Source organism: Xenia sp. Carnegie-2017, unplaced genomic scaffold, assembly GCF_021976095.1.
Source record: "Xenia sp. Carnegie-2017 unplaced genomic scaffold, XeniaSp_v1 HiC_scaffold_23, whole genome shotgun sequence".
Lineage (NCBI taxonomy): Eukaryota > Metazoa > Cnidaria > Anthozoa > Malacalcyonacea > Xeniidae > Xenia > Xenia sp. Carnegie-2017.
The window spans coordinates 9,845,242-9,859,618 of NW_025813486.1; the positions used below are offsets into that span (position 1 = coordinate 9,845,242).

Consider the following 14,377-nt stretch of genomic DNA (forward strand, 5'->3'; position numbering starts at 1 on the left):
GAAAGCACCATGGCATTGACACAGAACTTGTACAAATATGCAGGGGAAATTATGGTCATGTCAATTCTACAAGGTGGACCTTTAAATCAAATCCTTTTAGTGCACCAAATACCATTCTCTCTCCTGAATTTGCGGAACGATTTAAGATATGTTCTACATAGGCGTCAAGGTCTTCATCACTTATGTCGCTATAGCTCACAGCCTGCCCAATTTCCATGCGAAGATCTTTTCTTCGTCGCCGTATTGTTCTTTCCAAAATATTAAGCATCCCTGCAAATTTCTTCCGTGAAAAGTACAAGCTACGCAGTCCAACAATTTGTTCTTTTGTAATAAAAAATCGTGGCCTTCCGGCAGAGCTCATTTCGTTCTCTTCCATTGGGCATACGTATTGATCGTTTTCATTGCCGTTATTAATGTTAAACTGAGTTGAAAGTTTTGCAATTTTATTTTGAAAAACCATAATAACATCTGTGAAAAAATGCACTATTTCGTTAGTCCATCCTGAAAGCGAGATAGTAGGCATCGGCCACACTAGTATTCTTCAGAACGAGCTATTATCACCTCAGCCGTAACATTATCTTTCGTAAAAATGTTTCGATGTACTTCATCAAATAAGGACAGGCAGACAGAAAGGATGGAAGGAACAAGATAACGAGTCGTCGACAGTGTTCACGGAACGCGAAATAAAACGCCGTTTTTTCTTTGATGTCAGTGGCAGGGCGCGGTAAAAAATGTCGTTTGTTCGAAGAAAATGTCGTTTTATGAATGTCAATTTCGTTTTATATAAATGAGTTTCGTTTTATAAAAATAATTTTCATAACTTGAAAAATAAATTTCGTTGTGTATATATAAATTATGGTAAACGAATTTTTGTTTTCTTTTATATTTTTGCGTTTCTTTCTACAAATATTGAAAAAGTTGCCAGTATATTATTTTCGACATACGATAATGTGTTTCGTTGTAAATATTTTCGATTTTGGTAATATTGTCCATCTTGGCGCGCCATATAAGATGACGGAAGTTAGCATATTAATTAAGGTGTATAGTTACGAATTAAACAGGGATGCTTTGAATCTATGACCAAAAGAGGAAACAATATATATTATATTTGTGTTTGTATACTTGTGTGAACAACGAGGTATCAATGAACAAAATGCGAGATGGACACAGTATGGTCGATATGATTATGGTATACGAGATTCCAGACCCATCCACTCTGAAAGATGATGATGAAATAGAAGAAGAAGATAAAAAAAACAAAATCCGCGAGTTCTACATCGACGGTTTGAAGGCTAAAGGTCTTCTTATAGAGATTGACCAAATACAAAAAGAGAAAAACGCTGAGGTTTGCTGCCAATTCAATATTGAAGTCTCTTTAATTGCATGAATGATTTTGATCGATGATTTTGCTCGATGTTTTGATATCAAAACTGAAAAGAAAATTTATGATTAGTTTGATTCTTCTATTTACTAAAATTTAAAGGAATATTCAGTCTTCTAAAACAGTCTTCTGTAGAGTGTTCTAAGTCAATCTTTTAAAGTTGCTTCTTAATTGTATGACAGTTTGTTGTACTTATTATATCTATAAATGATAGTAATGTAAATAAGGTCTTAAACAACGACTTTGACCTTTCTCCTGTTTAAGGGTAAAGGTAAATATAATAAGTTAATAAATGTTTAAAAGTGTCTGCAATGGCTGGTAAAAACTTACGTAAAGATTACCCAAAACCATATGCTTACATGACGTCTTGTCAAGCCCAAACCAGTGCTTTCATCATGTGCTTCACTTGCCTGAAATTTGCATTCTTGTCAAGATGTATCAGATTGACAAAAAAACTCTTCAGAGCAGAAAGCTATCAGCTAAATTGTAAATAGCTACTGAAATGTCATCGTTTTACATTTACCAATTTTAAAAATTACTAAAGTACAAAAATTACTAAATTATAAAATTTACTAAACGACAAGAATTACAAAATTACATAATTAGCAATAAAATTACAAATTGAAGTCACTGTTGTTTTGTATTTTATAAAGTATATTTTTTATTTTATATTATTTCAATGATATTAAATTAAATTTTCATATGTTTAAAGAAAGTATAATCACCTCCAGACCCAGTGGGCTAGCAAGCCCGCATGTTTGTTCGTGCTATGTAAATTTTAGATCATTGGCATTATTTATTTAAATTATTACCTGCACTGCTTTAGAAATTTAAAGTATTTTTTTAAAAGTATTTATGTATTTTTATTATCTAGGCTTATGATTAGCAAATTTTTCCCGTTAACAGGACACAAATGACAACGACAAGAAGCCAAAGACGTTTTTTGTCAAAATTCATGCACCTTGGGACGTATTGACCAAAATGGCCGAAGAGATGTTTCTGCGCATGCCCTTGCAAAAATCGGACATAAAAATTCCATCGACACTTGAAACCGTGTTTGGCGAGCAGTTAGTGGCAAAATTCAACAATGCAAATCCTTTAGAATACGATAGACATATTACACCAGACGACATTATGTATTTCACGGCGTACTTTACAAAGGAGCATGAGGCTGAGTTTGTGGGCATTGATAACTATGATACATTTTTTACTCCCACCGACCGTGTGCGCATAGTCGAAAGAATCATGGGACAGACGCCATTCGATGCCTCGGAGGACTTGAACAAGGTTGTTGGTATTGCTAATTTGAAGTTCACCAACGCGTTCAAGGGAATTTATCCATTGCACGACGGACCGTGTGAGGTTAGCGTTGTATTCATTGTTTACAGTCTTTATTGCTTCAATTTTTTCAAATGCCTAAACGAGGTTCAAGGAAATAACTTTTTTAAATAGATATCTTGATTTTAAGAGCATTTGCAATAGACTTGATAGATTGAAATTTATTTTCATTGGCTTTTTGGGCCTACAAATAGTTGATTCTGCACCGGAAGTGACGCCCATAGGAAAACTCATGCATTGATTATGTAGCTTTTATCATACAGAAAAACACTGTTATAGTAAATCTTCTTCAAAATATGCACTACAAATTTAAGACTCTGCATGGTGATGAGATAGTTTTCTTTGATAGATAGTTTGAACGAATAATGAACGAAAATTTTTAACAACTAAAACTTCGTTTTCTCTTTGGCACGCATCTCCTTGCCGCTTCACCCAATGAGTAAAAATACCAGAAATGAAACAAGTTATGAACAAGCTGTAATAGTGTTGTATTTCTATTATTGAAAATTGTGAAAAGAAATTGTTGCTTAAAGATCGTGTGCACTTTTTCTGTATAAATAATTCGAAAAGTTTTTTAATGGTCATTTCTCGTCATGCATTAATAGTTTAATAAACTACATCAACTACATCATTTACATGAATGGATTGTGGCGTATTTGATATATTAGCAAAGAAAAAAATGATACCATGGCAAAGAATTCAAATATTTGCCGTCTTTCGTGATCCTGCCCTTTAAGTAAATCGTATTTTAACAGATGTTTTTTATGCAATCAAACCTGTATTGATCAAACACTGTCAGGGAGCGGATTAGTGTCCTCTTGGAGTTGTATGTTAAGTAGAGATTCTCGTCACCAGGTCCATCGCCCTAAGAAAGCAATAAAAAATTAAAATCCACATGCTTAATGGTGAAGAAACTATTTCCTATTGACATGAATGAAATCGTTGAAAATGTAAATCTCTAATTTATTTCTTAAAACTGCTAATGAAAACTTTTGTCTTTTTTTCAATTACTATTGCTGTGTTTGTGCGTCGCACGCGTTTGTGAATTTGAGAAATCAAAATAAAACATTATAAAAACATTATTTTGCTTTTGTAAGAAAAAAAGCAAACTGTTCACTTTTCATTGATTTTGACGATGCTTATACATGTTATCCAAAGTTCCAACATTTCTCCTTGCTTTATTTTAGGTCCCAGAGGGTGGTGAGCCAGAAAATCAACGCCAGCGATTGCGATGGGAGTGGGCACGCTTTAGAAAATGGTACAAGTATCAGCCACTTGACTCGATTAAAGATTATCTTGGAACATCTATTGCAATGTATTTTGCCTGGCTTGGTTTCTATTGCACAATGTTAGCACCTGTTGCTTTCCTTGGCTTCATAGCGTTCCTTTACGGAGTTGGCGACTCTTACAGCTTCCTCCTGTGAAGGATGTTTGTGACAGTAACAGACCGATTACGTAATGTGTCCACTTTGCGATAAACAATGCTGGTACTGGTATCTAAAAGATTATTGTACGTATATGCGCGGGCTCATTTCTTCGACAACAACTTCACCATTGCTTTTGCCTGTATTATGTCTATATGGTCAACGCTCATCCTGAGCTTTGGAAACGTCTACAGGCGACTCTTTCTTATAAATGGCATACGTCTGATTTTGAAGAGGTGGAGGAGCATATCAGATCAGAGTATGCTGCAGTCGTCACAACACTTCGTGACAACCCGGTCACTAATCGTATGGAGACGTACATACCGAGGACGACCATCTTCAGGAAGTATGCAGGTGTTATCAGCATCGTTACTTTCATGATTACTCTAGTTATATCTGTTGTGATCGGTGTTGCTCTATATCGAACGGCTGTTTATGCGGCTGCTGCAAAAAATTCAGATGAAAGCATTCGCAAAAACGCCAAAGTCCTCACGTCCATGACGGCGGCTGTCCTTAATCTCATCTTCATTAATATCCTCAAGTTTGTGTATAAGTACGTTGCATATTGGCTTACAAACTGGCAGAATCCGCGTACTCAGACGGACTGGGACGACAGCTACACGGTGAAAATGTACATCTATCAATTTGTGAACATGTACTCTTCCCTGTTCTACATTGCTTTCTTCAAGATAAACCTGTTTGTGGGCACTCCCGGACATTACCTCCGACCTTTTGGTGTGAAGGACTGGCGTCTAGACACGTGCGGACCGCAAGGATGCTTGGTAGAGTTGTGCATACAATTGGTTATAATTATGGTGGGGCAGCAAATCATTAGTAACGTTACTGAAGTAATAATACTGTAAGTGTTTCATTAAAGTCATTGAAGCCAATTTCACACACATGCACACATACATTTATTACTTATTGACTGAGACCCAGATTGCGAGGTAAACAGTTTGAAACAATGCCGGTCGAAGAACAGTAATACTCTCCATTTCCCGAGGTTTCAGTCAATAAAATAACAGTTCTCTGCTGCTCCACATTTTTCTGGTGATTTGCTCTTGATAACTGTGAAATTTATTTGTCACATGCAGCTCTATTTTGCTAATGACTTATATTTACATCAATCCAGTAGCAGATCTAGCGTTTGTCAAAATCAATTATTGCTGCTCACTTTTAAATTTAAAGTACTTTCAGAAAAACACTATTGGTTTTGAATTTCTAAAGAATGTTATTTTATAAGTTGATTTGCCTCCAAGGTACTTAGAAATATAAGTGCAGTAATTTATTTTGACCCACCCTAGGTCCGCCATTGCATCAATCTACACTTCATTAAACCTATATTAAATAAAACATGTTAAAATAAAAGTTTTGGCTTTGTTCTAGGTATTTGAAGAAGTTGTGGAATGAACGTAACACGCAGAAAGGAAGCATACCACATTTACCACAATGGGAACAAGATTATTTTCTTTCTGTTTCGGACGGAACATTGTTCAAGGAGTACTTGCAAGTTGGTAGGTATCAAAAGATCTCACTTACATTGCTACTATGTTACAGCAGTGAAAATTTTTCTTTTTTCGTTCAAAGGTTTTGTCCAATATATTATTTGATATTGTCATGTTTTGATCTTTTTAAATTTTTCCAATATCTCCACCAGATATTTTATACTGTATTGACTTTTATAAAAAAAAACTGACTAAATCCGAATATTCGTCCAACCAAAGCAACTATGCCTGGAAGAGCATTTTCATTATATATATTATCATGTAATTAACATAACTTGAAGACAATCTCCTGCAAATTTGAAAGCAGCCATTTAACAACTTCATATCTTCCCACTCCCTGCAATGGGGGCAGTCAAGTAAATTACGGGACTTACTTTGAAAATAATTTGACACCATCTTGTTACATTCCTTTGTAGTCTTACAGCTCGGTTTTGTCATGATGTTTGTTGCTGCATTCCCATTGGCTCCGTTTTTTGCATTTATAAATGGCATAATGAAAATCTGTTTTGACGCCATCAAATTCATTCGGAACCAGCAACGACGCTTTCCGAAGATGGCTGAGGATATTGGCGCCTGGTACCCGATCCTCGAAGCCCTTTCTGCATTCTCTGTTCTCGTAAATGCATTTGTAATGGCGTTTACCTCCGACTTCATCCCAAAGATGGTATATAAATACAGTTACAGTCCTGACGAATCACTCGACGGCTATTTGAACAATAGTCTGTCATATTACGACACCACCTTGTGGAGCAATGAGTCGAGACCGAATGAGATGTATAAAGTTGGATGTATCAATCCTCCGCCTTACTGTAGGTCAGTATTCTCATTATTGTAACACCAAAGCACTCTTCAAAAATTGTTCTCGTGTTTTTATGGGTTTTGTCGGCTGAATGAAAGCACATTGGCATTTTTTAACCTTTTGTATCCAACGTTGCAGTATGGCAATATTGAAGTAAACAATTCGAAACTTAAACGACCAAAAAACATGAAAAGTAAAAGTATAAAGTGAAAATGATGTCTAATGTTCAAAACAGTCCATTCGGAAAAATGCAATGTCTTAACAAAAATGTTTAATGGGATTCGCGTTCCTTAAATGCGTGCGTCTCCATGCAGTTCAGCTGTTATTCTATCAGAATTTTTGCCTCTCAGTTTTCACAACACCTTTGTAAACAATGATTTAGAGCCCAACCCTCTAGACGTCCAACTAATCTGTCAAGGTAAGGCAAGGACACCATTTTCAAAGAAAGCAAAAAGCGAAACACAAAATAAAAAACAAGTTGAAAGAAAGTTTAAAAAAGTAGTCTTATCGAATATTTTAAAAAACAAACCTAGACCATGGACTTTGTAATTTTATATAAAATCTTGAAAAGCAGATATTAGTCGTAAATATCGTCAGTTTGCCACCTTTCAAGATGGCGGCTTGCCTCATTCGTAACTATAGAATTTTGGCAAAGTCATAATATATCTAGTACTCAAGGTTCTAGTTCCTTTTTGGGTTATGAATTACTTTAACGAGTTCCCCATTGCCTGAGAGACATAGTTCTGATTTTGGCTTTTATACAGTTTGACTATGCAAATTTTGTTGATTTTTATAGGTAATAATTATTTGGTATCTATTTTAAACATTGCAGATACACTGGTTACAGAACTTTTGGCTCTGCGGAGAACTACACAGCACAACATTGGAAAGTAATGGCCGGTCGCTTCGTATTCATATTCTTCTTTCAGTTTACGATGTCGGTGTTCAAAGGTCTTCTTGCATACGCCATTCCCAACATGCCTAGCGACCTTCTCCGCAAGAAAAAACGCGAGGAGCAAATTGCTAAAGAAAAACTCGACCAACCCAAGGATAGACGTGGCAGAAAGGGTGCACGAGAACAAAACATTCATGTAAACATTTAATTTGATGCATGGTACTCGGATGTAATGACATTTATTCATTGAAAACTGTATTGTTAAGCGCATTCAATCTACATAGACTTTTAGCAGGAATAGCATGAGACTATTAGAAGTTGCATACTCATATTGCCGTACACATTTCTAGTATTCTGATCTTGCACTGGAATATATAGTACATTCATTCATGTAAGAAAACTGAAAAAATTTAATCTACAAAGACTTGTATTAAGAATATAGTTAGAGATTCTCTTAAATGCTAAAAGCGGTTGCACCGGCAAGAGGCAATATTTTCAAGAATATTTTTTTTACAATTAAAAAATATATTAGTTCTTTTCTGAAGTCCCCTCCAAAACCCAAAAATTAAATTTCAACTATCCCCCGGTGCTTCTGCTAAACTCATATCATTTGTACATTTTTCACAATTATACTTGAAGGAGCAATTTGAATATAAGGGTATTTACACAAAGAAGATAACTGCACATTCTTGAATGAATTTAATTTAGATAGTTCTGTAGTTTAAGAATAGCTTTAAGGAATAAAACCCCCAAATTCGCGTGTTATTTGGCATTTGCAGATATATTTTCCGAAGTAAGGTCAACGTTCTCTAAACACAAGCGTAAGTATCAATGAACAAGTATGGCATGTCTTGATAATCTTTTGCTTATGATTATGTCGTAAGTGAAGATCAAAGTGAGGATCGACTTTAATTCAAATTTCAGACAAAGTATCATTCCGAATTTTGAATAAAAAAGGCTCAGTGGAAAATAATCTAAATATATAATCCTAAACAATTTCTATAAAAATGCATAATTTGGTAATGAGATCTAGGTAAAAAAATCACTTTTCACTCGAAGAAAAGGAAAAACAGAAAACTAAAAATCTTACGCAGCTATCTTTGCAAAGGATGAAATAGGACCGCACAAGACAAAACGTTGATTTTTAAAGCTTCGAAACAGCAAGTTATTAGGGTCAACGTTCAGGGTGGAACGGAGCTGGGTAGGCTCCTCCTCCTTCAATAATTTTGTAGCCATTTTTGAATTCTTGAAATTAGTTCAAGACTCCCGACCAGCACTAAACTTCGGGGTAAGTCCCCAGGAAAATGTAGTCCGTGGTGCCTGATCATGGACTGGAACTAGATAATAAAGATGGATATTGAAAAGCAGATTCGCAATGTTGGACTATGTGAAGCCATTGTGAAATTTACACAGTATGTAATTGTTTATGTGTTTTCGTGTGCGATACTTCATTTAACAGTGAACTGTTGTGATTACCATGACCAAAATTAGATTATTCTTGACAACTTGGAGTTCCCACTGGTTTTTGTTAAAAACCTGTACTTTTGATTGTGAAATTAAATTAACTTCATTCCAAATTCATGGTTTGGTAGATGAGCTTAAGCATTTCGCCCTGTTTTGAACTTTGAAACAATAAATAACAGTTTGGACAGTCTAAGCTTGTCAGAACAAATCTAGTAAAAAAATTTGGCACACTTCCTCATACTTTAGCCCTCCTTCCATAAGCATACAGGACAAGGGGCCAGTGGAGCAGCTTCCCCACAAGAATATTTGAAGATTGAAGAGTTGCGCAAATTTTAAATGATAGCTGGGCAAAAATGGGGGGAACTTTTTGTGAGTTGGGGAAAATATTTACTGCCTCCCGCAGAAATGATAGCACCCTTACGCGCAAGAGAGATGCAATAAATGTTAAGGGGTTTTCAAAGCAATTTTATAACTTGTACATGTACTTGCACCTCCCCTCAAAATATGGTTTAGTTTCATATAAATAAAACGGTTGAAAGAGGGTTTTCACAACATGTTTTTTGAATGTTGTTCAAAACTTGTGTTGTCTATTCTGTTCATATTTTAATGCAATATAAAACTTGGTAGACAGTTCACTCTTGACAGGCCTTGTGAATCACATCATACACAGAAAACGAAACAGGTTTTTTATGAACCAGAAACAGATTTTCAGATGATCATGGTGAGAATGTTGATATTCTTTTAATCTAACATCATAATTAAGGTATAGTTGCCGTAACTGGGTAAAAGCACTATTGATATTGCGCATTTAAACGACAATTTTTTTAAAATAAACATATCATTCAAAGACCCAATCCCCGATTCTATTAAATCTATGGTGGTATACCAATTCAATTGTGTGAGATGTAATTCCCGATACATTGGCGAAACTTCCCGTCACTTATCCACCAGAATCAGGAAACACACCACAACTGACAAAAACACATATCTTTTGACACCTTTTAAAATCACCTTCATGCAAAACTAACTATTCACCCTCTAGCTTTAAAATCATCGATACAGCAGATACTACATTCACAACTTGTCGTTTTTATTAAATAAGGTATAGTTATAATGTTAATGAAACATACAGTGATCTAAGCTAGAAAACTGCATGATAAATTCAACATATATTTGGGTATATGGTTAAAATTTGGTCAGATTGAGAACTGGGGATAGTGTTTGGGTTGGGGGGATTGAAAGTGATTTATTTGCAAGTGAAATATGGATCTTAAATGGACAAAAAACAGTATCTGCTCTTTATGCAAGTAAAAATATTTTCCATTTCCTTTATAAAAAATAGTCTTTTAAAAACAACATCAAATAAATAAATTTACCGAGTTCAATGACACATAGTTTATATTTTTAAATAGCTTTTACTCTTCCCGTGTAAACGGAAACTGTGAGACTTTTGCGAAACTGAAATTCCCGTGTTTCTGTATATAGCATAAAAAACATAATTTTCAAAATTCGTTTTGTTTACGCTATAATGGTGCAGTAATGTCCCTTGTATTTATACTGACAATAATGAAAATTTAAAAGAATTGCTAACCATCGCAAACATGAAGTGCATTTTGTTTGGTCGAATAATCCGTGAGCTTGAAGCAACGTATTTGAATTCGGTGTAGGTATTTACATTCTGTGACTCTGGTCACAGTGCTTTCACATTTTTGGTGAACAAAACGTGGAGGAGAAAGCAAATAAATGTGTCATACAAGTCTTAAATGCACTAACTAATCTTAAAGTTGTAGTTTCACATGAAGTCAATCAATTAAAAGTGCGACGCATTGTTTATCAATTTCTTGGTAAACTCTGGTCACTGTTCGCTGTGTTTTTGTGTTAATTTAAAGACAAAAAGCTATTTTATCTTTCTCTCTTTTGATACATAATAACATATGATATCTGACATTACCCATGTGGATTTAAAACATACAAAAATTACCATAAACATTAACTCAAAATACATGTCAAACGAAGTCAAACTATGAGCAGGAAATACAATTGTACAACGTCATCAACACGTCACTACGGAGTCACATGAGAAGCGCGCGCACGTCGCTTGTCGATCATTGCACTGCGTGTTCGTTGATCAGAGATTTTCACAAGCGCGATAAGTCATACTTCCCAAAGAAAAAATCGAATTGTTGCAAATACAAACTGAGTTTGATAGAATGATTGCTAAAAATATAATAGTAACTATATAATAGTTACTGCTCAATCCCGAAAAAATACACTGACAGGAAGTACCTGAGATTCCATGGGAAGGGTGTTTTATATCAATTTACGTGCTTGCACAACGGCTTTTCTAGTGGACCACGGAAGTTCACAAAAACTCTAAAAACCCCTTAGCTACATTACACTCAAAAGGGCACATCATCTCGGAACATCTGGATGATTTCTATTAACAAGGGGAAACTTACGATGCATGCCAGAACAATGTGATAGATACAGTGACATTATTTACCCAATTAGGGTTCCTAGTGCATCCAGAAAAATCGATGTTTATCACTTCCTGGAAATTAATAACAATGGTATTTGAAATTAACTCCGTCACAATGACTGTGAAATTAACAAAAGAAAAAGCCTCGGCAATAAAAACAGATTGTATAAAATTTATAGAGAAAGCGAAATGGGGAGTAAAAATTAGAGACACGGCCAAAATAGAGGGTAAACTAGTATCAAGCTTTCCTGGTGTGTTACATGGACCCTTAAACTACAGAAACTTAAATAGGGACAAAACATCTGCACTAACCCCTAAGTAAGGGAAACTTCGACTCATATATGATGGTTTCTGTTAAAGCCTTTGCCGAACTACATTGGTGGTCGAATAATGTGATGAATGCCATCAAACCCATTTGTCATGGGGGAACCGTCGCTTACTATCACGACAAACGCTTCAAACAAAGGTTGGGTGGGGCAGAATCGCATAGAGCATTAGCACAGGAGGCCTATGGTCACACCTAGAGACAAAAGAACACATAAATTACTTAGAGTTGTCTGCCTCCTACCTAGGACTACAAACATTTGCCCATTCCCAACGCAATGCACACATTCGTCTTATGTATGACAATACTTCAGCAGTGAGCATCATAAACAATAAGGGAACTAGCCACTTTGAGCGTAGCAACAATCTGACAAAACAATTATGAGAATGGTGTATTGCCCGGGAACTATGGGTCAGTGTGGCACACATTCCTGGAAAAACTTAATTGCTGATTTTGCATCTAGACAAAATGAACATGCCTCTGAATGGATGCTTGATAAAATATCTGCATGATGCTTGTAAACAGCTCGAATTTATGACGGACATTGATTTATTTGCATCAAGAATCAACAAACAATTCAACAAATACGTTTTTTACAGACCAGATCCGGAAGCTTTATTTGTAGATGCTTTTAGCATAACTTGTCAGAACATTCATTTTATGCTTTTCCACCTTTCAGTATCATAGCCAACGTTCTACAGAAAATAAGGAACGACAAAGCGCGAGGCATTTGTGTGATGCCAAAATGGCCAACTCCACCCTGGTATCCTATAGTTCTTACAATGCTAGAGAAGCCACTAATAGAACTAAAAGCATTACGTGCACCAAGTCTCCTCATACTACCCAGCCATCCAACACAAGTACACACCTTTTCAAGAAACTCCGCTTTCTTAATAATCGAATATTAGTCGTTTTTAATATTTTGAGTTTAGTGGTTAATTCTATTTTCATTACTTTAAAGTTTTGTTTTATCACTTGACATCGCATTTCGATTAACCTGTTTTGAATATTCAGTATGTTCATTTGAAATCCTCCCCTTCAAGTATGGTATCGTAGATTAATCGAGTTGTCTCATCTTAATTGGGTTTTGAGGTATAGTCTGTTGTGTTGAAGTACATTCCTTTGAACAACTTCATCACAATTCTTAGTTTTTTCACCAAGTTATATTAAATAGAAATACACATCATTAGTATTCCAAAATCAAGTTTTATTAAACGTTCAATTAAATTATGTACATATATGCCAGTTACTGATCACTTGCTGTTAGTTCCTCGGCAACTGGGACAGAACCTTAAAAAGAAATCACATTCAATCCATCAGTTTGAATACTGTCTTTCACTATACGTAACTAATGTCTAATTCTGTTACCAAGGATCGGTGTCTGGTACAACTTTAAGTTTCAAACAGACCATGTGGTAATAATTGTTTCCTGGACACTAAAATTAAAAGAATACTATACATTGTACATCTACTAAACAACTCCAATATTTTATCTTTAAACGCTTTGTATTTTTTATTGATATAAGGCCTGCCTTTACAAAAGGAGCAGGAGGCGAATCAATTAATAAAACGATAAAAAATATTGGACCTTTCTTGCTTTTCTTTTTCTGTTTTCGCAAACAATCATTTCGTCTTCTTCGTCCTTTGACCTTTCCTAATGAAGTGTGAAAAGTATGATAGTATATTATGATCAAAAGTACACGTTTATTCTTAAAAAACGAATCATAATTTTTCAAAACTTTTTGCAATAGCAATACTTGTATTTGGCTGCAACGAAAAAAAAACAATTGTTTAGAGATATGCTTGTTGTTTTCTTAGAGAACTTCTGCCTTGTTATCATATTTCATATAATGAATGATGAAGGCAAACTGTCACATATTTTGTTTTGCTAGCCAATTAGGTATCTCATGGCAGGATAACTCATTTATACGGCGAGAAGTTATATTTTTCATAACCATACTATTCTCAACACGTTACACAAAACACAATACTTTTTTAATTATATACCTTTGTTCTTAAACTTTTTTGTTTCAAACATGTCTCGTTCGCTCCCTATTTGCTTGCATCTCTTCTTCTTTGATGCACTAACTGTGTTTAAAACAACCATTCTGTCCACTTCTCCCAGCTCCACTAATACGACAGTATAAAAACAAAATGTTAGTACGATAAAAATTTTTAGATATGAGACAAATAGAAGAATCTTTAGCATAATAGTTTTTATCAGTGTATTTACCTTCCAGATTAATACCACTATCATCTAAATTTGTTGATTCAGCACCATATGTTGATTGTGTGTCAGGTGTTGTGCCACCATACTCAAAGGGTGAGTTTTGCGTGGTGTTTGCATTTACGTCACGTGATGTGCTTGTTCTTCCATTATAATATAATCACTTTCACTCGATGTACTGAAGATGGCATAAGCATGCCGAAACATGTTTACGATTGAAAAACTCGTCGTTCATTTAAAATGTCTGATATCCATCGTGCTTTTAAGAAATTATGGCATAAAATATTCATGTCATTTATAGCAGGTGCATGTTTTTCGTCAACATGTGAAACTTTTGCACTATGACCAATATAAAGGAAATTCAAATGGTACTTCACTTGATGGACGTTTAACACTCTCAGTGTAAAAGCATAAAAATACTTTCAGTGTTTTATTTGTGCACTTCAGATTTTGAAACAATTCCTACTTACACTCATCTATTTGTTCAACATTTACCCTCAGAGATTTCTTCTAATTTAAAAGAATGCTTTTTTTTGCATG

General features: G+C 35.0%; 1 protein-coding gene across 1 annotated transcript; it reads left to right on the plus strand.

Annotated features, from left to right (window-relative positions):
- Positions 1-916: 916 nt before the first annotated feature.
- LOC124449069 (anoctamin-4-like) lies at positions 917-6,569 on the plus strand. Its single transcript, XM_047000012.1, has 6 exons — positions 917-1,345; positions 2,288-2,743; positions 3,907-4,113; positions 4,338-5,002; positions 5,530-5,657; positions 6,065-6,569. The coding sequence occupies exons 1-6, from the start codon at positions 1,145-1,147 to the stop codon at positions 6,481-6,483; spliced, it is 2,076 nt and encodes a 691-aa protein (XP_046855968.1). The 5' UTR covers positions 917-1,144; the 3' UTR covers positions 6,484-6,569.
- Positions 6,570-14,377: the final 7,808 nt, after the last annotated feature.